General features: G+C 42.3%; 1 protein-coding gene across 1 annotated transcript; it reads left to right on the forward strand.

Moving 5' to 3' along the window:
- Positions 1-48: 48 nt before the first annotated feature.
- On the forward strand, positions 49-20,684 carry LOC104845754 (coiled-coil domain-containing protein 162-like). The gene is made up of 8 exons (XM_023542950.2): positions 49-605; positions 3,233-3,385; positions 3,620-3,751; positions 4,307-4,459; positions 6,815-7,024; positions 10,615-10,735; positions 18,624-18,751; positions 20,491-20,684. Exons 1-8 carry the CDS (start codon positions 459-461, stop codon positions 20,614-20,616), a joined length of 1,170 nt encoding a protein of 389 aa, XP_023398718.1. The 5' UTR covers positions 49-458; the 3' UTR covers positions 20,617-20,684.
- The last annotated feature ends 3,648 nt before the right edge of the window (positions 20,685-24,332 follow it).

The raw sequence follows: 24,332 nt of genomic DNA on the forward strand, positions 1-24,332 counted from the left end.
TTATTTTTCATTGATTTTTTTTTTTTTTTGGTTGTTGTTACTGTTATTTGTTCATTTTTCTATTGAGATCAGTTAAAGTGCATTCCAACAAAAGAAGAGGTATTTGGGTTGAAGTGTCAAGGGAAGGCCAAGTTGAAGATGGAGGCCAAGACAATTGAGGTCTTTTCCCCAGCTGAAAACTGCTCAAGCAGTGGCTCTTCTGGGGCCATGCACTCAGCAACCATGTACTGAGCGCCTACTGTGTGTCTGGCACTGTGCTGGGACCTTTGAACCAACCGTAGATTCTTCTGCCCACTTCCATGCAACAGGATATTTACCCTCTTCATGAGGTTCAAAGTCGAAGTGCAATTTCAGCACTGATCCACCCATAACTATTTTATAGTAGCAGTTTGGGATTCCTAAATTGTTTTCCGTTTAATAAAGATTTCTGCTGCTAGGTTGCTGAGCTCAGTCATGATATGATCATGGAAATCACTGCTCTGAGAGCCCGACTCACCGATTTGGAAGAGGAGAATCTCAATCTCAAAAAGCAGATTAGAAAAGAAGTCCAAGAAGAATATGAAGCGTTAGTCCAAGCCTTGTTTGTGACCTGTTTACACATAAAAGTGAGTGTCCCTGTGTCTGGGCAGCCCTGTGGAGAGCCAGGAGTAACTGACTCCCATAGCAGCTGGATACAGAGGGATCAATGACAGAATAAGCTTTGCAATAACAAGAGATTCTTGGGCCCTAGAATTTTCCAGTCCTAAGCTTTCACTGCTGAAAGACAGGTAGCAATGGGTTGTCATTATTTTACCATGGTAGACACTGAATGTTAGATAATTTAGATGTTTGTTATTTTTCACACTTTATTGCCAGTTGCCATCTGATTGCTGGGTGCTGCTGCTCCAAGGCCCCAACAGTTTATAGCACTGTTTTGTCTATTGAATATAACTATCTAATGGGAGAGCACAGCACATAGGACCGGACAAGACCCCAGTATAGGTGGCAGCAGCCACCTCCTGAGAGCCCTCTGGGTAGATGCAGAATTTGAATCAGCTTCCAGAGATTTCTTCAGCCCTCAAAATGCCCACCAGCCTTTCTCTCACCCCCATCATGTGTCACAGAGCTGCTGACCCATTAATGAAGTCTCATCCCAGAAGAGGAGTAATAATGGGGTGCCCACGTGCCCAGCACTGTTAAAGCCAGTCACGCTCTTGCATTGTCTGGGCAGCTGTAAGATGGATGCCCCACACCTAAAATGGGCTGTCAGGGAACCTAATCCAGCTTGCCAGCAAGTGTGAAGTTCAATATGAATGTACCACCCCCAACTCCAACACCAGTAAACTAGTTACCATCAAGTTGATTCCGACTTATGGCCTCTACAAGTGTGTCAGAGTAGAACTGTACTCCATAAGGTTTTCAATGGCTAATTTTTTTGGAATTAGATAACCAGGCCTTTCTTCTGAAGTGTCTCTGGATAGACTTGAACCTCCAACCTTTCAGTGAGCAGCTGAACACGTTAAGCATTTGCACCACCCAAGGGACTCCTAAGTCCAACACAATCTTCCTTCCCCCTTCCCTGCTATTGGGAAACCACAGAGCCAGCTCCATTTGGGTCCTTACTTCGCTGCCTCTTCCCAGGGATTCCAGAGTGGCCTCTAGAGTTGTTATGTTGACAAGACTCTCCACCAATGCTTTGCCTTGGCCTGGTCATTCCAGAGAGGACCGGAGAGCTCCTTCTTACTTGCGAAGGGCCCTCAAGGTACAAATGCTTACAGATATTAAAGGATCAAAACCAAAATGCACTATCCTTGATGCTGTGGGAGAGGGGTAAGCAGACAGTGAAGGCTGGAATTTGCTGAGAAATCTTTCAGATGTGAGATTGTCGGAGAAATTACTTAAGCTCTTTTTAGCTTCTGCCAGATTCTTAGATAAAAAATAAATTCCCTACTTCTCTCAGGAGAAAATAGCTCTGCCAGACACCTCAAAGTAGAAAATCCCTGTGCTAGCCCAGGGTCCCAAGAATGCTGTGAAGCTTCAGCTATGAGCCAGCAGCCAGGATTCCTGCCAAGGCTCCCCAAATGTGAGCTATCTTTCTGCCTTCCTCTCCAAGGAAATGGTTCAGAGGCAAGGGGACATCCCAGCTCTACCCCTCACCCGGAGGACGCTGGGTCTTCAGTTGCCCTTACCGATGATCAAGCCATTTCACCCTTGCTTTTTATGAGCCCTGGTGGCACAGTGGTTAAGAGCTTGGCTACTGACTAAAAGGCCATTAGTTTGAATCCACCAGCCACTCCTTGGAAACCCTATGGTGCAGTTCTGCTCTGCCCTATAGGGTCGCTATGAGTCAGATCGACTCGACGGCAATAGGTTTGGTATAAGCCATTCAAAATAAGCTGCTTCATGAGATACCTGCTGGAGGATAAATAGGGAGGCAGCCAGCCTGATTCCTTACTCTATTTTACCTCTTTTTAGTGGAGTTCCTTGGTAGTAGCTCATCTAGCATCTTGCTGGTCAGATTCTGCTCTGAGACAACGTGATAGCAAAAAACCCTAAGTTGAACTTCCCAAAAATAGCAACTCTATAGAACAGAGTAGAACTGTCCCATAGGGTTTCCAAGGATCAGATAGTGGATTTGAACTGCCAACTTTTTGGTTAGCAGTCACGCTCTTAACCAGTGCACCACCAAGGCTCCCAAGTAATTTCAGGAATTGAGAATTCCCAAGGGGAGATTCAGTCAGCAGGTTTCCATCTGCAACCTCCCACTGTTCTACTGTTCAACTTGCCTTGGCATCTGACAACCTAGGTATCCTCTAAAATGTGCAGGAGTCCAAATGATGAAGGCCTATGGATTAGAGACAACCCTAAAGGGGCCACTAGTGTGACTTCCATATAATACATGAATAAATAATTGGGGGAATGCCTGGGTGGTGCAAACAGTTAACAGGCTCAGCTGCTAACCAAAAGGTTGGCAATTTGAGTCCATCCAGAGGCACCTTGGAAGAAAGTCCTGATGATCAGAGACGAATTAAAACCCTATGAGCACACTTCTACTGTGACACACATTGGGTCACCATGAGTCAGAATTGACACCATGGCAACTGCTAACTGGTAGGATAATTGGGTGGATGATATTTTAGTGTGAAATCAATTCTGAAAGTTGGATTTTAGAAATAAAAGTGCCTCTTCCTCAGTTGCTCTTCTCTCCACCCAAATCCACTGTACTTCCTTAACTTGAGTTTGCAATTTGCAGGAGAAGCTGGATGAGAACCAGCTTAATTTGATCCAGAAAGTGTGTGACCTAATCAGCGAGGTAAGAAGAGAAGGGATTGACAATATGAAGGACCTAAGGAAAAAATGGGGCTCTGCCAGACCTGAGGAAGAAATAGAAAAGAACCCAGCCAAAGTACGTGATTCCATTTAGCAACGGGGATAGCAACATCTCAGCCTAGTGTTTGACCCCACTGTTTACTCCATTTCCATTCCAGCCTGGTTCCCTTGAGAAAGCATTGTATCAGGCATTTAAGCAGGGCACCAGGGCTCACTGCACAATCATGTCATCTTATGGAAAGCATGTTTCATGTCCTTTCTGAGGAAAGTGTTGGGAGCAGACTTTTCTGAAAGTAAGCCTTCTTAGCAGGAGCAGCTGCGGGCCTTGGAGGAGGACAACTGCAGCCTGGCCGCCCTGGTGTGCAAAGCCAGGATCTTGGGCCGCTGGAGGCTGGCCGTGCAGCAGGCACATTTCCAGGGCCAGCTGAGCAGGGCAGAAAAGGTGAGCGCTGGGGGAGGGAGGCTCAGCCCAGCCCCAGGGCTTGGCTGCAGCTGCTGAGCTGGTCTCAGTGTCGGGTGACAGGCCCTTGCTGAAGGATCTGACAGTTGGGGATTTTTCCTGTGGAGGGCCAAAGCCAGAGCACTGGGAAAGAGAGACAAGAGGCAAACAAATGGCAAGAGAGAAAAGAGCAGAGGGCTTGAGACAGCTTTGTCACAGTGCTGCACATCTTTGGGTTTCTACCACGATTCATCTGAGCTAAATGAAGTAACAAAATAATAAATGGAAAGTCTGCTGTAAAGAAAAGTGAAACTGAAACACATATTGATAGGGGTTTGGAAACTTTCACTCTGACTGCTCCTGAAAATCTTTATTTACTCTGATCTGTCTCACTCTTCATAATTGGAATCATGGGAGCAGTGACCAGCAGGAGCTCCATTCTGCTGGAAGTTTTCAAGAACGGTAGATGATGGAGTGGTTTAGATACTGCTTGTGAAACTAAAAATGTGAGAAGAATGCTTATCTCCTATCGGTCTACTGTGTTTGGGATATTTACAGGAAGCTATTCAAAGTAAAAAAGAGTGTTTGAGCATCAAACTAATGGCAGAACGAGAAGTGGCTTTGTTTCGTCAACAGCTGCTGGCGCTCAGGCAGGCCCTTGCCAGGGCTCAGGGTGACAACGTGAACATGTGGAAGCGGCAGGAGAACCAGGTATCTGGGCCGCAAGGCAGCTATTACTTCCTCCGTTTGAGCACGCTCTGCAAAGCCAAAGGCGGCAACCAGAGGCAGCCAGACGGCCGCCTGCAGCAGTCACCAGAGCTCCACAGGGTGAAGCCGAGCAGATCTAACAGCCAGAAAAAGATGGCTGGCACCTTGGCTTCCCTCTTCTCCCTCCTTTCCCAGCCATGAAACCAAGGGCAGTGGCCAAAGGGCCTTCGTTCTCACTCATATTCGGCTAAGATGATAAAATATTATTCATATGCAAGGTGATTTTCGTGTGTGTGTGTGTGTGTGTGTGTGTGTGTGTTTACTGTGAGGGTGTCTTGGGTCTGGGTCTCTGCCTTGATCACAAAGCTGTTCAAGCCCCAATCCCACATTCCATTTGTTCTGGGGTAAAAACATCACAAAGTTTAGTAAAGTGAAAAGCAAGTTTTATTTGGCATATATTCAAAGATGCAAAAGTGGGAAAGTGGACAAGCGTGCTGCCACAGCCATGTCCAAGGAAGGTTACAGAGTCATCAGTGTATATTAACATGACAAATGGACAAAACCATTGAAAGGTTCACCTTTTCACAGATTCACTAGAAACTGGTTCTACATTTTGAATTGTCTTTCTTAATCATCCTTGGTATAGGTTTCAGTAATGACAGGAGGGTCCTTCTTGGTCCAACAAATCTTACTATTCACTAAATGCTAACAGAAGAAGATAAGAGTGGAAAGTCTGGGAGTCATTTGTGCTGTTTTATTAGTTCATGTGAAAGGTTCCCTAAAAGATATTTTCTAAGATTGTCCTAGCTATTGTCTTTATACCTCAGGGCCCAGTTGATGTGTCCTCATGAGTCCTGTGGGAGCCGCTCCAGCTGGGTCACATTTTAGGACAGGGAATAATGGCTCCAATATTATCTTCTAAATCACGTTGACAGAAACCTTCTGCAAATGGAGTGTGGTGTGGCAGTCAGCTCTACCCCCAAGCAGGGAGTCTCAGGTCCTTTCCTGATGGTTCACATTCAGTCTTACTCTTAGAAGTTACTGCTGCCTCAGACGGATGGCACCAAAATAAGGGTGTTTTAAGTCTAAACTCTTAATAACTGTGCCAACCCACTGAGGATGATTAAAACAGAGACCCTAGATTTAGAGAAAGAACAGCTGAGTTTAAATAACAGCCTGAGAAAGCTAGGCATACTTAAAGCATGAAATAAAAGTTGCTTATTTGAACATTTTGGACCCCTAATTCTTCCAGTATTGTACATCAGGTGAATTAATTATATAAAGTACTTGGCAAACAGTAAAGTCACCATACAGATGTCAATAATTATTAATATAATATTATAATTATTAACCATCTAGTATTTATGGTGCTAACCAAAAAGAAAAAGAAACCCAGCCTATTGCCATCAAGTTGATTCCGACTCATAGTGACCCTACAGTAGGAGAGAGTAGAACTGCCCTAGAGGGTTTCCAAGGAGTGGGTGGTGGATTCGAACTGCCGACCTTATGGTTAGCAGCGGAGCTCTTAACCACTGTGCCACCAGGGCTCCTCTGTGGTGCTACTCATTAGAAAAAATTTCAGAACAGAGCCAAAATGATTGCTATTCTCCTTTATCCAACAAATATCTGCTTTCCCCAAAGTTACTTTGGAAGTCAGAACAGAAACAAGATTAGAACCTCCTTTCCCCACTCATAACATGTATTGCATCACCCTGTCTCTCAGCGGATCCCTGGGGGCACAGTGGTTAAGAGCTCCTCTGCTAACCATAAGATTGGTGGTTTGAATCTAACAGCTGGTCCTTGGAAACCCTGTGGGGCAGTTCTATGCTCTTCTATAGTCTCTGAGTCAGAATCGACTTGATGACAATGGGTGTGAATGTATGTCTCCCAATATTAAACCCTTAATGCTACTATCTCAAGATAAAGGCTGTATAATAATCCAAGTGTAGCATGTGATAGATATGGTTATTTGGTTAATAAACTAATTAACTTGTACATTATCATCAAATCTTGGAATTAAGAGACCACATTATTTGGCCTGGTATTGTTGTATAGAGACTTTATCACTTTCCTGGTTTTTGTTGCTATTTGTTTGTTTGGTTCCCTCTGAATATTGTTTCAGGACTTACAATATAAATGCCAGGCTGGGCTAGAGACCCTGGTGGTCTTGCTGCTGGCTGGCATAGGACAGAACAGCTGAGCTGTGTTACCTTGAGCCCAAGAATACACCACATAGTTCTACCCCTGGGCCCTAAGGGAGAGGATGGTGATAGCGTTGACCAGCCTCTTATTCCCTGTCTTCTTCTACCAACATAGACTCTGCTTTTTTTTGTTTCTTTTGGCCTTTTCCTACTACAGGTTCAGTTGCTGAAGGAGTTAGAACACAGAGTGACCCAGGAAGCTCTCAACCGCCAGCAACTGGATTTACTGAAAACATCCAGCATGGAGAAGCTCTTGGATGAAGTGGAACAAAAAGAACAGCAACTACAGCGCCTTACTGAAGAGGCTGAGAGGGCTTCTAAACTAGGCCAGTTGCAGCAGAAAAAAATCAAGAGAGAAATCCAACAGGTAAACTCCAGTGAGAGGTAGTAGCCACTAGTAAGTGAAACAGGGTGTGCTGGCAAGAATCATTTCATTCTCTGGTCTTTTCCATGCTCCTCTTGTTTTCTGCAGCAGGACATCTCAACCTTTGTCCCATCTAGGCACACCAGAGAAATGATAACATTTATACTGACACTGGGGTGTTTCCACCCACTGCTTACGACCAGAGATGATGGCCAACTGCCTCAGAGCTCAAAATCTTGGCACATTTGTGACCCACTTGAAAAACATGTTTCTGCAGAACTCCAGTCTTTGAACTAGGAAGTCTTTAGAAAATTCCGAGGAGTCTAGAAAAGCAGCAAGTATTATGGAAGCCATTATCAGAGGATTTTATTCAAGATATTTCTGGAACTGTGAGAATGGTTTACGTACACAATATATTTTCATTTAATGTACCCACAGTAAAAGAAAAATTAAAGGAAATAATATAATGCAGGTGTGTGGATTAATGCAAAAGTCCAACAAAGGAGATCACAGAATATAGTTCAATACAAAAGGAAAAAGAAACAGCGCCTCACAGAGCAGGCAATTCAAACATATGCATTGAATGAATAGATCAATTAATTCACTGGAGTTATTAGAAGAAATTGGAAAATCAAATTATCGGTCAAGTTTTTCAAATGCTCAAGGAGGTGATTAATAAGAACTCAACTAAAGATAAATGTTTGGTAAAATGGATAAATGAAATTGATGGAACTCTTGAGAAAATATTTTTGTAAAAATGGAGAGAGAAAATGAGTAACTATAGAATAAAAAAATTAGAATTTTCCATTTATTTCATGAAAAGTAAACTAAAATATGGCCAAAGGTGTAAGAAAACTTTGGCATCACACATTTGCCTTACAAGTTTTCTAAACAAAACAAAAATCAAACAAACAAAGAAACAAAAAAAAAAAAACAAGCCTATTGCCGTCCAGTCAATTCCAACAGATATTGACCCTAGAGGACAGAGTAGAACTGCCCCATAGGGTTTCCAAGGAGTAGCTGGTGGATTTGAAAAAAAAAAAAAAAATTTTTTTTTTTATCTTTTGGTTAGCATCCGAGCTCTTAACCACTGTGCCGCCAGGGTTCTGCCTTTCTAAAAGCCACCATAAAATTAGGGAGATTCATAGATTAGTATTTCAAAGTCCTCTCTAGTGAGTGGTGGTGCAGTGGTTCAGAGTTCTGGCTGGTAACCAAAAGGTCAGCAGTTTGAATTTGATGGCAATGGGTTTGGTTTGATTTTTGGTCTCTAGCTAGTAGCTAGTTATTTGGTTAATGGCAGAGATTCCAGAGGTAGTCAAAACAGGAATATTTTGAGATTTCTCTCAATAAATGCATCTTCGATAAATGTATGTAAAAACCACCATTGGCCCTTTCTAAACTATCCCTCTAGCTCTCCCAATAGCTCATGTATCCCAGGGCTTGTTGTTGTTGGGTGCTGTGGAGTCACTTCCAACTCATGGTAACCTCGTGTGACAGAGTAGAACTGCCCCATAGGGATTTCTTGTCTGTAATCTTTATGGGAGCGGATCTCCACATCTTTCTCCTGCAGAGCCTCTGGGTAGATTCAAACTGCCTAACTTTCGGTTAGCAGCCAAGTGCTTAACTGTTGTGCTGCCAGGGCTCCTTTCATATACCACTTTGTTGTTAGGTGCTGTCAAGTCGATTCTGACTCATAGCGACCCTGTATGACAGAGTAGAACTGCCCCATAGGATTTTCTTGGCCCTAACCTTTACGGAAGCAAATCAACAGGTCTTTCTCCTGTGGAGCCACTGGGCGGGGAGGGAGCATCAAACCACCAACCTGTCCGTTAACAGCTGAGCACTTATAGCAATCCACTCTCCACCAGCAAGAGCCCCCATGGCTAGCAGAGAGGCTTCCTGAATCCATCTCCAGCCTCCCGACTCTCTGGTGGGTATTGACTGGCCTCAGCAAGCATCCATGTCCTTGCTTGCTCCTGTGCCTAGTGAGGTCTTTTAGAGCATAGGCCCTGGACTCAGACTGCCCGGTTCACAACCCCAGGGCCTCCAAACTTCACTAGTTGTGTTTCTGTGTGTAAGGTCTAGGGCTTCTCTGTACATTAATTTTCTCATCAATAAAATGGAGATAATAATGGTGCTCATCATTTTATGGGATATGGGGGAAGATTAATCAAGTTAATTCAAATAAAGTGCTTAGAACGCAATCTGACACATAACTGTCAATAAATGTTGGCCGCTTGTATTTTTGGGGGGAATATGAAGTCGACAAGCTTTGAAAACAGGTAGATAGACCTGGATTCCAACCCTGACTCTGCCACTAACTGGTTGTATGACCTTGGGTGAGTCACTGAACTACCTCTGTGAAATGGAGGTGGGGTGTGCTAGCCCAAGGTAGGTCCTGATTAAGCACGTTTCTTGCCTTTGCTAATATTTCTCAAATTAATTTGACTCCAACCTGGTTGAGGGAATTTTGATGCTTCCCCTGACTCCTGCCCATAGGGATGGAATCCTACACAAACCCCCACAGTACACAGACAGACTCTGGACCTAGTTTATATTAGGAAGGTTTTTCTAACTGGATGATCTTATAATCAACTGAATTTTAAACGACACTTGAAAGCTTTCACGTAACACAAGGAGCCCCAAACCCCCATTGCCATCAGGTTGATTCCAACTCAGAGTACCCTATAGGACAGAGTAGAGCTTCCCCATAGGGTTTCCAAGGGGCAGCTGGTGGATTCGAACTGCTGACCTTTTGGTTAGCAGCTGAACTCTTAACCACTGTGTCACCAGGGGTCCAACACAAGGAACAGCCCCCTTTAATGTTTGTCAGACAAGCCTGTGGTCACAGCTCAGAGTGAGCAGGGGCCTCTGGTTGAGTCTATAGAGCACGAGTAGGATTTAAAACACCTGGGGCTAAACTTTTGAGATCAGCGTGTATTACTTTTTTATCATTAAAAAAATCAGAAGGTGATAGCATAAATTTTAAAAGAAAAAGCACCTGTAATCTGTGCAGATGAGGTGTACTTCGGATTATGTGTGATTTGGATTACGTCAGCCCTGGGTGGGGAGAGCTACAGGAGTAAATACAAGGGTTACCTCTGGAAATAGGTGCTGGGGCACTCCCAGCAGAAGGTAGTATAGTGTAGATAACTTGCAGAGAGGTCAAGTCTTTCCTCTGCTTGAAACAGTCCAGGGGCTCTTGCAGGTACTTGGGGTAGATACTGTCTTGGCCTCCAAGGTCCTGTGTGAACTGGTCCCTCATCCCTCCTCTCTCCCTAACCCTCCTGTGTAAACTGCTCTATCACCTCTCCTCTCTCCCTACCTGTCTGGTTAAATAAACATAAAAAATATAACTTCCGTAAGTAAACTCTTGGCTATGATAATGTACAAAGGCAGTTGCAAGGGCTGCCTTTGTTCCCCTTTGGTCAAGTTCTTAACCCTTACAGAGCTCTGGATTCTCAGAAGGCTGAGTTCAGCCTAACCAGGACTTCCACGGGACCCACAACCTCCCTAGGAAATGCCCTCTGAATGAAAGGGTCTCAGGTGTGCACCCCAAAACATTTCCACATCCTAAGCACTTTTTCCCTCAGATGCGAAGCCAGCTTACCCAGGAGCGCAGCCTGAAGCTGGACGCATTCCAGCGTGTAGAAGAGCTACAAAGTCAGCTTAACGACGCTGAGCAATCATCTGTCCAGATGAGCTCACCAGATGGTAAGGATACCCCTCCTCTGTCTGGAAAAATCTCCCAGTATCTGGGGTCTGAATTGAAGGAAAGTCTCAGTTATGCAACCAATGATTATCGAGTGGGTGCTCAGTAATGTTTGTTGAACAAATGAATCAACCTTAATTCTGATTTGCTGTGAGAACTTTCTACTTTAGTTCACTTTGGAGTACTGACGTCCTATACTAAAAAGTTTCGGTATTAAAAACTGGTCCCAGGCTGCCCTGACAGGGAACACAACAGAGTCTCTGATGATGCAGGAGAAAAGTGGGGTGCAGAACTCAAATTCACGTAAAAAAACCAGACTTAATGGTCTGACTGAGACTAGAGGAACCCTGGAAGACATGGCCCCCAGACTCTCTGTTAACCCAGAACTAAAACCGAAGCCAACAGTTCAGGCAAAGATTAGACTGGACTATAAAACATAAAATAATACTCGTAAACAGTGGGCTTCTTAGTTCAAGTAGATACATGAGACTAAATGGGCAGGATGAGGAGGCAGAAAGGGACAGAAGCTGGTTGAATGGACACAGGAAACCCGGGGTGGAAAGGGGGAGTGTGCTGTCACATTACAGAGATTGTAACTAGTCACAGTGTCTATAAATTTTTGTTTGAGAAACTAATTTGAGCTGTAAACTTTTCACCTAAAGCACAATTAAAAAAAGAAAAAAATCATTTAAACAAAAAAAAACTGGTTCCAGGAGTGTAATATGCCACTTAAACAACATTGGAGACTTCACTGATTTTGAAGCATCTTAATGCCTTGAGACATCAATGACCACATTTCTCAGATGTTATTCATAAAGTACATTATGATTTGACTGCTGGGGGCTTAAGGAGTCCTATGGAAATGTCAATCAAAATACCCCTGTGGACAGTGCAGCCAGGAGGCAGCACAGAACAAAGGCCAGACCCCAGAAGGTCTCTAAACTAGCTTGCTGCTCCGCGTGCTAGTTTCCTAGGACAACTGTAACAAAATAACACAAAGAGGGTAGCTTTAAACAACAGAAATTTATTGTCTACCGTTTTGGAGGCTGAGAGTCTTAGATCAGGGTGTCAGCCATGTTGAGTCCTTCTGATGCTTCAAGCGAGAATCTGGTAGCTCCACGGGTTCTTTGGTTTACAGCTTCAGTGTCACATGGCATCCTTCCTGTCTCCCTGCCTTCTTCCTTTTTATAAGGGCACAATCATGTAGGAGTACGACTTACCCTACTCCAGTATGACCTCAAATTAACCTAATAGATAACATCTTCAAAGGCCCCATTTGCAAACAAGGTCATGTTCACAGATACAGGGGTTAGGACTCCAACATATCTTTTTGGTAGACACAATTCAATCCATAACAATCCCTATAAGATGAGGGCTAAATAAATTTTAAGTTCTATTCTAGATTTGACTCTTGGAAATAAACCAAGATTATCAGTAACCATGTCCCTTAGTGATGCAAATGGTTAATGCGCTTGGCTGATAATCAAAAGTGTGGAGAGTTAAATCCGCCCAGAGACACCTTGGAAGAAAGGCCTAGCAATGTACTTCCAAAACCTGGACATTGAAAGCCCTTGAAGCACAGTTTTACTCTGACACACATGGGGTGGCCATGAGTCAGAAAAGACTCAATGACAACTAGTTTTTTTTGGTTTATCAGTAATCATAACTGGCTTATTGTTAAGGTCAGCCAATACTCTCCTCTCTGGTTCTGCAGCATAGTCTGGCGATTAAGTGTTTGGGCTTCAGAATCAGCCAGTCAGGGTTCAAGTGCTGGCTCTGCCACTACTATGTGACCCTTAACTCGAAAAACCAAATCCATTGCCTTCAAGTCAATTCCGACTCATAGAGATCCTATAGGACAGAGTAGAACTGCCCCATAGAGCTTCCAAGGCGAACTCTTTACTGAAGCAGACTACCACGTCTCTCTCCTGCAGGGCGGCTGGTGGGCTCAAGCCACCAACTTTTTGGTTAACAGCTGAGTGCTTAAACCACTGCACCACTATGGCTCCTTATGTGACCTTAGACAGGTTCATTAATATCTCTGTAAAATGGGAATGCCCACTGTCATGGATTGAATTGTGTCCCCCCAAAAATACAGGTCAACTTGGTTAGGCCACGATTCCCAGTATAGTGTGGTTGTCCTCCGTTTTGTGATTGTAATTTTATGTTGAGAGGATTAGGATGGGATTGTAATACCACCCCTACTCAGGTCACCTCCCTGATTCAAGGTAAAGGGAGTTTCCCTGGGGTGTGGCCTGCACCACTTTTTATCTCTCAAGATATAAAAGGAAAGGGAAGCAAGCAGGGTTGGGACCTTATACCACCAAGAAGGCAGCACTGGGAGCAGAGCCTGTCCTTTGGACCTGGGGTCCCTGTGCCTGAGAAGCTCCTTGACCGTGGGAAGATTGAAGACAAGGACCTTCTTCTAGAGCCGACAGAGGGAGAGAAACTTCTCCTGGAGCTGATTCCCTGAATTTGGACTTTTAGCCTACTTTACTGTGAGGAAATAAATTTCTCTCTGTTAAAGCCATCCACTTTTGGTATATCTGTTATAGCAGTATTAGGTGACCAAGACACCCACCTCAAAAGTTTGTTCTGAGGATTAAATGAAGTAATGCCTATCTGGCACTTAGTAGGAGCCCTGGTGGCACAGTGGTTAAAAGCTTGGTAGCTAACAGAAAGGTTGGCAGTTCAAACCCACTAGCTGTTCCATGGGAGAAAGATGTAGCAGTCTGCTTGCATAAAGATTACAGCCTTAGAAACCCTACGGGGCAGTTCTACTCTGACCTACAGAGTCGCTATGAGTCGGAATCGACTTGAAGGCAATGGGTTGGCACTTAGTATAGTGGTACTCAGCAACTGAGCAAATGTTGGTTATTATGTGTTTAGTCCTTTTATACATGCGTTTAGTCCTTAAGCTATGTTTCCTCTTGGCCATTTGCCAGTGTGAATGAACTGAGAAAGCATAGCTTTTCAGAAGCAGACAAATTCAAAGATCAAGTTGCCAGTATCCCTGCCTCTGTGCTTGCTGCCTGGACCCTGACAGGTGGTGCTGGCATCTGCCACACCAGCTGTCTCTCCACTGGCTGTTACTGCTGGCCCAACCCAAAGACACAGAGCAACAAGAGTCCCTAAGGTCCCTCCTTTGGCCACTGACCCTAAGCAGTTCTCTGTCTCACACCATCCTCTCCTCGTTCCCTGGAATTTTTCCTTTTCCTTTCCCCCTGCCTCCAGCCAAGCCAAGAATCTTCTTAATCCTTTCCTGGGTCCTAGTATGTCTTCGCTGTCACCATGTCCTCCAACACCTGCACATTTATGAAGAAGAACCAGAATGAGGCACAAGGGATGTGGCAGCCCCTGATGCCCAGATGTGGGCTGTGGCAGCAATGAAAGAGAGGCCTCTTTCCCGGAAAGCAGGGGTAGAAGTTACTCTGAGGCCCCAGCCCTGGCCTGTCACTCTCTGCAATGAGAAGAGAGGGCTTGCTGAGCGTTTCCTACTTAAAAGATTCACTAGAAGGGAGACACTGGGTAATATCTGTCTTTTTAGTACCCAGCATGCTGAAGGACAGCCAGAGAGCCGTTAGCACTTAAAAGGCTAAAGTCAGCCATTCCCACTCCTTCCTCAGCTGGCTGTTGTCCCAGCTGGAAGCTTGAAGTGACTCAGGCCTCTTCTTTTGGCAGCAACAATAGCAGCACCATCCCTACTTCCCAGGACGGAAGTGGAGGCAGAGTTAAAGGACAAGTTCCCTTTACTTGGCATTAACATGACTTCCCGTAGGGTCCTGATATTGCTGAGAAACTGCAATTTGTGCTAGAGTAGTTATCCTCAAAATGCTCAGGTTGACATAGGCCCAGCTAAGGTGTTTATCCCTGGGGCTGAGGGTGGAGTCAGCTCGCTTCCTCATCTTCTCTGCAGCAGCTATTTTAAATCTCCCCCATCTCTTCAAACCTTCATATATTGCCCTTCCTCCTCTCAGTACTTCACCTCCCTCTTCACAGAGAAATTAAAAGCTACCACACTGGAATTTCCCCTACTGCTTGTCCCTGAGATACCTATGAGCGTATAGAGAAGAAGCAGATAAAGAATAATCCAAGGACTATAAACACTGAGAAAGAGATTAAAGAAGACTTAAATAAATGGAGAGATGTTCCATGTTCATGGATTGAAGACTTAATATTTTTAAGATGTCAATAATACCCAAAGTGATCAATAGATTCAATGCAATCCTGATCAAAATTCTGACAGCCTACTTTACAGAAATAGAAAAAGGAATCTTCAACATTATATGGAATGGCAAGAGGCCCTCGGTAGCTAAAACAATGTTGAAAGAGAATAAAACATACTATACAGCTACAGTAATCAAAACAGCCTGGTACTGGTATAACAATAGACACATAAAACAATGGAATAGAATTGACAGTCCAGAAATAAACCCACACATCTATGGTCAACTGATTTTTGACAAGGGCGCTAAGTCCATTCGATGGGGAAAGAAGAATTTCTTCAATAAATGATTCTGGGTAAATTGAATTTCCACATGCAAAAAAATGAAACAGAACCATGCCTCACACCATATACACAAAAACAAATTCAAAATGGATTAAGGACCTATATGTGCAAACTAAAACCATAAAATTCTTAGAAGAACAAGCAGGGGCAAGACTGTTAGGCCTACCTTTCAACATTGAATTATCTAATATAATAAAAGCACAAAGAGCAAAAGACGAAATAAATAAATGAGACCTCATAAAAGTTTAAAAATTTTGTTCATCAAAAGTGTTTACCAAAAAAATGAAAACACAAGCTACCGACTGGGAGAATATCTTCAGAAACCACATATCTGGCAAGAATCTAATAACCAACTTAACAGCAAAAAGACAGATAACCCAATCACAAAATGGGCAAAGGATTTGATTAGACATTTCACCAAAGAGGACATTCAAATGGCCACCAAACACATGAAAAGATGCTCAGTGTCATTAGCCATCAGAGAGATGTAAATCAAAACCACAATGAAATATCATTTCACTCCCACTAGGATGGCTAAGATAAAAAACAAAAACAAAAACAAATGTTGGCGAGATTGGAACTCTTATCCATAGCTGGTAGGAATGCAAAATGGTACCGCCCATTGTGGGACACAGTGTGGTGGCTCCTCAAAAGACTAAAACTAGAACTACCATATAACCCAGCAATTCCACTCCTAGGTATATACCCAAAAGACTTGAAAGCAGAGACTCAAAAACAAACTTATACACCAATGTTCATTGCAGCACTATTTGCAATAGCCAAAAAGTAGAAACAACCCAAGTGTCCATCAACTGATGAATGGACAAACAAGGCTGAGCAGTTGGTCTCTATTCACCTGGAGCAACAGAGAAAGAAGGAGAGTCAGAAATAGGAGGAGAATATGGAATGTGTGGCAAATTGCCTCCATGAACAACTGCCTCCTTTTGCCATGAGACCAGAAGACCTGGATGGTGCCCAGCTATGATTACTGAATATTTTGATCAAAGATTCCATAGAAAAATTCTGCTTAACGGACAGAGCTGGAGAAAAACGTAGAACAAAATTCTAACTCACAAAAAAAGCCCAGACTTACTGGTCTGATGGAGACTGGAGAAATCCCAAGATTATGGCCCCTGTACACCCTTTTAACTCAGCACTGAAGTCAATCCTGAGGTCCACCTTTCAGGCAAAGATTAGACAGGACCGTAAAACAAACAGTAATACACATAGCTCAACCATGTATACAAGACTAAATGGCACACCAGCCCAGGGGCAAGGACGAGAAGGCAGGAAGGGACAGGAAAGCTGGACAAATGGAAATAAGGAACCCAGGGTTGAGAAGGGAAAAGTGTTGACACATTGCAGGGTTGGCAACCAATGTCACAAAACAATATGTGTATGAATTGTTTAATGAGAAACTAATTTGCTCTGTGAATCTTCACCTAAAGCACACACACACACACACACAAAAGAATCCTGATCAAAAGGGGGAAATGCAGAACCGAATTTCAAATTCTCATGGATTCTAGACTTTCTGGAACTGTGGAGGGTGGATGAACCCCTAAAACTATTGCCCTGAAATAATCTCTTCAAACCTTAAACCAAAAATATGCCCTGAAGTAATCTTAAAACCAAACAATAGTTTAGCTTAACTAGTAAAAAGGCCTGCCTTGAGCATTATGTTCGTTTAAGAACTGTCTATATGGGATCAAACTGATGACAGCAACTCCAAAGTTTAGATAGGACCCTTAGGGGCAGTGAGTTTATGTTAATGAGTGAGAAACAACTCAGAAAAGGAGGATGAGAATGGTTGCACAACTCAAAGAATGTAATCAATGTCACTAAATTTTACATGTAGAAACTGTCGAGCTGATGTATGATTTGCTGTGTATATTCTCAAGAACAACAACAAAATAAAATTTAGAAAGAAAAGCAAAAGAATAATTCACAGTCCCTGAAAAGGTAGGAACAAATGGGATCTGAGCATGGAGACTGGTCCTGGAAGGGGCACCTTTTCCATTTTAACAAGACAGGAGGGAGAGGCAACTGATTATAGATGTAGCCATCTTTTCTCCTTTTATTTCCATGACACTGGTCCTTACAGTTTTCTTTCTCCTTCTCTGGCTGCTTCTGCTAAGTTTCCTTTTCTAGTTCCTCCTTCTCCAACCTGTACACGTTGGAGCCCTTTGGAGATCTGTCTGGCCTCTTCTCCTGTCATCTTTCATTGCTTCAGGACTATCATATATGTTTCCGCAGCTTTAATTATTTGCTAAGTCTACATTTGCAGCCTGACACTCTTCTCTGAGCTCTAGACCCAAAGATCCAATGCCTCCCTGACATCTACACTCATAAGTCTGACTCACAAGTGCAATAGGTCAAAACTGAACCTGTCTTTCCCCCTTCCTCTCATACTGACTCCTGGGAAAGGTGGGGTGAGGGGTTGCTGTCTCAGCAAATGGTATTACCATCCATCCAGTTGCTGGAGGCAGAAATCTAGAGCTATTCCTCACTTGCAAAGTCCTATTAATATGAATGGAGCCCTGGTGGCACAGTGGTTAAGAGCTTGGCTGCTAAACAAAAAGTCGGCAGTTCAAATCCACCAGCTGCTCCTTGGAAACTCTGTGTGGCAGTTCCACTCTGCCCTGTAGGGTCACTCTGAGTCAAAACTGACTTGACCACACACAACTTTCTTTTTTTTTTTTTTTTTGAGGTTTAGCACATCTTTTTTTTTTTTTTCAATTTCTTTTTCGTGCAGTGGCTAAGAGCTCAACTGCTAACCAAAAGGCTGGTAGTTCAAATCTACCAGCTGCTCCTTGGAAACCCTATGGGGCAGTTCTGCTGTCTTACAGGATTGCTATGAGTCAGAATCTACTCGATGGCAACAGATTTTTTTTAGTACATCCAAGAAAATAGTTATTACATTTCAAAAAAGTCAAGACACTATGATATCATTTTTATAATTTTCTAAATTTTTTGTGCTTTAGGTGAAAGTTTACAGCTCAAGTTAGTTTCTCATCCAAAAATTAATACACATATCGTTTCATGACATAGGTTGCAATCCCTGCAAGGTGACAGCACTCTCCCCCTTTCCACTCCAGATTTCCCATTTCCCTTCCTTCTCATCTTGCTTTTGGGCAGAAGTTGAGCAACATTAATTTGAATATCTATGTCTACTTCTATGCACCACTGTCCAAGTCACCCATCACCTCTTTTTTACTTAGTCATATGACCCTCAGACAAGAAACTCCTTCCAGGTTTTGACCTTCACTCAAAATTGATGAAACTAGATTTGATGCCCATTTTAAGCCCTAAAATATTATGAGCTAAATATGAACTTGTTCATTTCAACCAGTTATAATTTAACATTTTTAACATTGTAGGACTTGCATCTCGGGCCCGCTACTCCCTGAGTTCTCCTTCCACATCATCCAGATACTCCCAGCAACACTTTTTAAAGACTAATCTTAAAGGCGGTAAAATAATAAGAGGAACTCAAAGACCAAAGACTGTAAGTAATGATAAATTTGATAATGTTAAAAAATTTTTTTTTTTTTTATGAAACAATGAAAATTTTAAATCTGAAATTAGGTTTTAGGATCACTTCAAAGTTACATTAGAACAGTTATAAATCAATATCTTTTCTAGGTGCTTTGGGTCTGGATAATAAATTCTGATGTTGAAATAAGCCCAATAGCACCTAATCAATTACGTGGGTGTGGAAGTTGTACCAACACCTTGCTGTGATCTAGCTCTAAACTTTTTTTTTTTTTTTTTAAATCATGTACCTACTATAATTAATTAACTAACAGCATCAGATCCTTTAACTTAGTTCCCTGGCAGTACAGAAATTGCTTCAGAAGTCATTTTAAAACACATGAGCAATCTATCCTCCAGGGAAATTCTTGGGATACAGATCAGGTTGAGGTATAGCACATATTTGAGGAATTATTTTTTAATATTTTAGCTCTTTGTTTATGCAAAACACCGTTTACATTCCACTGTTTTCTCTATACTATGTTAAAGTATAAAGATACTGGTATCTTTCAGAATCCCCTCTAGTGATGTTTACATGTCTAATCAACACATTTAAGAATTCCTGCTCTCTTACTTTGAAAAACATTAGGAAGAAAAGATTTAATCATTCCTCCAGAGATAACTATGTTATTCTAAGGCCTCTTTCAAAGGTGCAATTCTGGAGCTGATGGTCTGGTTATTGGGCCAGAAGTTTGTTGCAATATTTCTAAACACTCAGTTAAGAGACTAAACACAGAAAGGGAAGAAATAGGTTAGGAACACGCCCAAATGCAATCCTTGACCCAGGGAGGGCCACATCATTAATGCCCACCATTTGCTTGACTCACCAATCACTATTTAGTCATCTTTCCCCAAAACATGAAATTCTAGTATATGTCTATTCAGGTTTCTGCATAAGCCTTTTCCCAAAAGGAAACAGTGTTTAGTATGCACGTATGGGACTACAGGGGCTTTCAGGATTCTTTCAATCTCCGTTTCACCCCCCACCCCCAAAGCTCTGAGTACAATAAATATTCCAACCAACGAGGGAGGGGAGGAAGGGGGATTGGTGATCACAACTCTTGTGGTTAAGAAGGCTACTAAGTAGCTAAGTGCATTAATAGAGATCCACTGTATTTTTGAGATAAAAGGTTGATGGTCTAAGGCTAATTATGTTAGCCATGACCTTATTAAATGAGTGAACCCTATAAAATAGTATCTGGTGGATCCACTGGTTTCTGTACAGTATAATGACCCCAAGCCAAAAAGCCTTAGGGCCAGGAAAGGTGCAATATTAGTTGGAGCCTCTTCAAATCTATCTAAGGTCTGACCTCTTAAGCAAGGCCTATGAAACAAGTCCGATAAATACTGAACAGGACTTTATACATGGCTGGAATGTAAGAATATAAATGATTTTCTAAAAAAGAAAAAAAAAGCATTGCACTAACGTGAATTACAAAATATCAAGGAATGTTCAGATTACCCCCCAAATACGGGATTTTTTTTTTTTTCTTCCTTAGCTGGAAATCGCTTTCCATTCATTGATTTATTCTTGACCATTTCCGTTATGAGCAGTGGGAAAATATGTACAAGAAAACATGCTAAATGGCCTAACCCACAAGGAACCAATAACCTTTGCTTATTAGTAACAATGATTTTTTTATGATGCTATTATAAGAATTATTCACCATCTTCTTAAAAAGTACCGTTATCTACTCAATATTTATATTACAGGATCCTGCTAAACACAAAAAAAGGATCGATGCTGTTTTCCTACCCAACGTGGCAAAAAATACTCAGCTTGCAACTGTTCAAGTTCAATCTGCTCCATCTAGAATCCCATTCAGACCTGACTGGTAATCATATCTCCTTCTTCCAAGTGTTATTTCTGAAAGCATTTGAATAAATAAAAATTACTCTAAACACCATTAAGCCTTTTACCTAATTTTCTTTTCAGTACTATGAAGAAAATGTAGGACTGAGATGATTATATCTTGAATGTCTGAGGCAAAGTAGGGTTTAGGCCTAGATTTGAAAACATAAGAATTGATTTGTATTCCTACTAATAATCCCTTGCCTCTCAACTAACAGCATCTCAATATGGATTCTAGAGTTACTAAGAAGTAGAAGGCAACTACTACATCTCATACTACCTACGACAAAAAAAGAGGCATGATGCTCAATTGGCCTTTTTCGATTTTGAAGGTAACATATTCCATATTGAGTGGGCTACTTCAACCCATTTATAGAATCACCCATAAGATTACCAGATTTGAGTGGGGACAAGAGCAAGAGAAGGAGGCTCTGTTGCAAGTTCAGATTACAGTACAGACTGCTCTGCCATGTAGTCTTTATGATCCAGCAGATTCAATGATTCTCAGTCTCATGGCATAAAAGGTTGCTGCTGTATGGAGCCTCTGTCAAGCACCAGCAGGAAAATTATAATGTGGCCCTCTAGGATTTTGGAGCAAATCTGTGCCCTCTTCTGCAGATAACTATTCTCCTTTTGAGAAACAGCTTCTGGCTTGCTAATGTACCTTGGCTTGCTAGTGAACACCTAACAATGGATATCGGGTGACATGTGGCCTGAACTTCCCGTTATGAGTGTTGTTGGATCCATCTAGTCATAAACTTGGGCAGGCACAGCAGGAATTCATCATCAAATGGAAATGCTATACAAAAGACTTAGCTTGGGTAGGTCTAGAAGGTACAAGAAGGTTATACAAACAGGTGACTCAGATTCCTTTAACACCAACTCCTGTTTTGTTACTCCTCTCCCTCATTCCATGAGTTGTTCCTAACAAGTTGGCCAAGGTTTTAAAAACTCAAGCCTCATTTACAGATGGTCTGTGTGATATACTGGTTCTACCCAAAAGCAGACAGCTGCAGCACTACAGCTCCACTCAAGGGAGCCTGAAGGAGGCTGAAGAAAGAAAATCCTCTCTATAGATGTAACCAAGCTCTGGACATTTGGTTGCCCACCATGTCTGAAATGATACATGGTCAAAAGTACAGATCTACACTAATTCATGGGCAGTTGCTAAGGGTGTGGCTGACTACTCAGGGACCTGGAAGAAACAAAATGGAAAGGTTGGTGACAAGGAAGTCTAGAAAGAGGTGCCTGGATAAATCTCTCAGAATGGGCACAGCCTATAAAGATATTTGTGTCCCATGTGCATGTTTATCAGAGGGCATCCACAGCAAAGGAGCCTCTTATTAATCAGGTGGACTAAATAATGTACTCTGTGGATGTCTGTCAGCCTCATTCCTAGCCACCCCAGTGCTTGCTCAATAGTCCATGAACAATGTGGCCATGGTGGCAGGGATAAAGGTTATGCATGGGTTCAACATGGACTTCCCCTTACCAAGGCTGATATGGCTAACACTATGCCAAATGACTAATCTGACAAGACCCAAGACCAATAGTGAGCACACAATATGGCACCAATCCCTTGGCAAGGGGTTGAACAACCATCCACTTGGTGGTGAGTTGATTATATCAGACCTTTTCCATCCTAGAGGTGGCAGAGATTCATCTTTACTATGATCGACACATATTCTGGATATGAATTATTTTCCCTGCCTGTATGCTTCTGTCAACACCATCTGATCCATGGACTCACAGAATGCCTTGTCCATCATCATGTGAGCATTCTTCATGATACTGATTCTAAGTAAGAAATCAATTTCACAACAAAGTGCTGCAGTGAGCTCATGTTCATAATATTAACATACCCCAATACACTCACTCCTCACTTTTCGACTGTCTTGTTATCTGACATTTTGCATTTATGACAATAGTAAAACATCTATTATCCAACTATTTTACACATTAACAACGTACATCTGTCAGTAATGAATGCCAAGGTGCGAGGTAGAGTTAACGCTAGCTGTAATGGTTAAGGCTTCCCGTCAACTTGAGCTGGGCCACGATTCTCAGCAGTTTGGCAGTTATGTATCACATAGTCATTCTTCATTTTGCATAATGCCAACTTTTGCATAATGACTTGGTCTTTGGAAACTAACCATGTTGCTAAGTGAGGAGTGGGTGTACTGAGAAGTAACTAAAAGGTGAAATAGTTTACTGAATACAAGCAGTCCCCAGGTTACAAACGAGACCCATTCCTGAGTGTGCCTTTAAGTTGAATTTGTAGGTAAGTCAGAGCAGATGTATACGATTCTTATTTAGCCTTACTTTAGTGCAAGAAAAGGCTCAAAACCTTCTCAATGAGTTAAAAGCTGCATGTGCAGCAAGTGAAGGTGATTGTGATGAAGAATTTGTTGTAAGGGTTGGTTAAATCTTTTCAAAGTGAGGGCAAATTTACCTAACATTAAAGGGCAAGGTGAAGTCGGACATTCATAACCTGAGAACTTACTGTACTGTTATAGCAACGGTTGGGAGACAACACCCAGAAAGGATGGACTTTTGTCTTATAGGATGTGGCATTTTGTTTGCATCAGAGTATATGGGTTCAGGAACTAAGGAATAGAGGTAGGAGCTGCTCTTCTCACTTTTATACCTGATAATGTACTTGCAGGATTTTGGCTTCCCATCTCAGCAGCCCCAAGCTCTGCTGGTTTGGAGGTCTTAGTCTCCAAGGTATGCTTCCACTGGGGACACAAAAATGGCTCCATTGATGTAAGATGAGACTGACACCTGCCCATTTTGGGCTTTTTATGCTAGTAAATCAGTAGGCAACAAAAGGGATTACTCTACTGGCTGGAGTGATTGATCCTGATTGCTGCTACACAATGGAAGTTAAGGACTATATCTGGAACACAGGGAATTCTCCAGGGGCCTCTAGTCCTCCCATGACCAATGTTACATTGTTAGGTGCTGTCAGGTGAGCTCTGACTCATAGCAATCCTATGTACAATGGCTGTACTCAGGCTGATACAAACAACATAACCAAAGACAAAGACTTAAAATATTTACAATCCATTGACCTTAGATTAGCATCCAGTATATCTTGTGGGGTGGGGATGGGGGGAGCAAAAATAACAACAAAAAGCAACAATTATTAAGAAAAGACAATAGAAAACTAGACAATTCATAGAGGAAATACAAATTAATGATGGCAACCAAGGAAGCCATTTCACTCATCAGAACATCAAAACGTAAAAATAGTCCCAATATCAAGTGGTACAGGTATAGGAAACACTCTGATACCCTGCTGGTGGGAATTGGCAGGCAATCTCAGTCTCTTAAAAATTTTAATGTGGAATCTCTATGACATAACTTTTCCACTTATCCCATGTTTATTCTAGAGTACTATTTAAACAAGTGCAAAATGGCAGGTACAAAGTCGTTCTTTGAGAACCTGTTAGCAAAAACTAAAAATTCTAACAACCTAAACATCCTTAAATATGTAAATAACTAAATCATTTACAGATATGAGTTGCTTAACGTCCACGATACATTCTGGGAAATAGGATGTTATGTATTTTGGATGTTGTGCAAACACCGTATTACATACGGGAGAGAGACACACAGGAAGGACGGTCTCTGGCCTGCACCGCTGCGGCCACCACACCGAGGGACTGCTGGAAAACTTTGGCTTTGCTGCCACTGGTGC

Source organism: Loxodonta africana, chromosome 1, assembly GCF_030014295.1.
Source record: "Loxodonta africana isolate mLoxAfr1 chromosome 1, mLoxAfr1.hap2, whole genome shotgun sequence".
Lineage (NCBI taxonomy): Eukaryota > Metazoa > Chordata > Mammalia > Proboscidea > Elephantidae > Loxodonta > Loxodonta africana.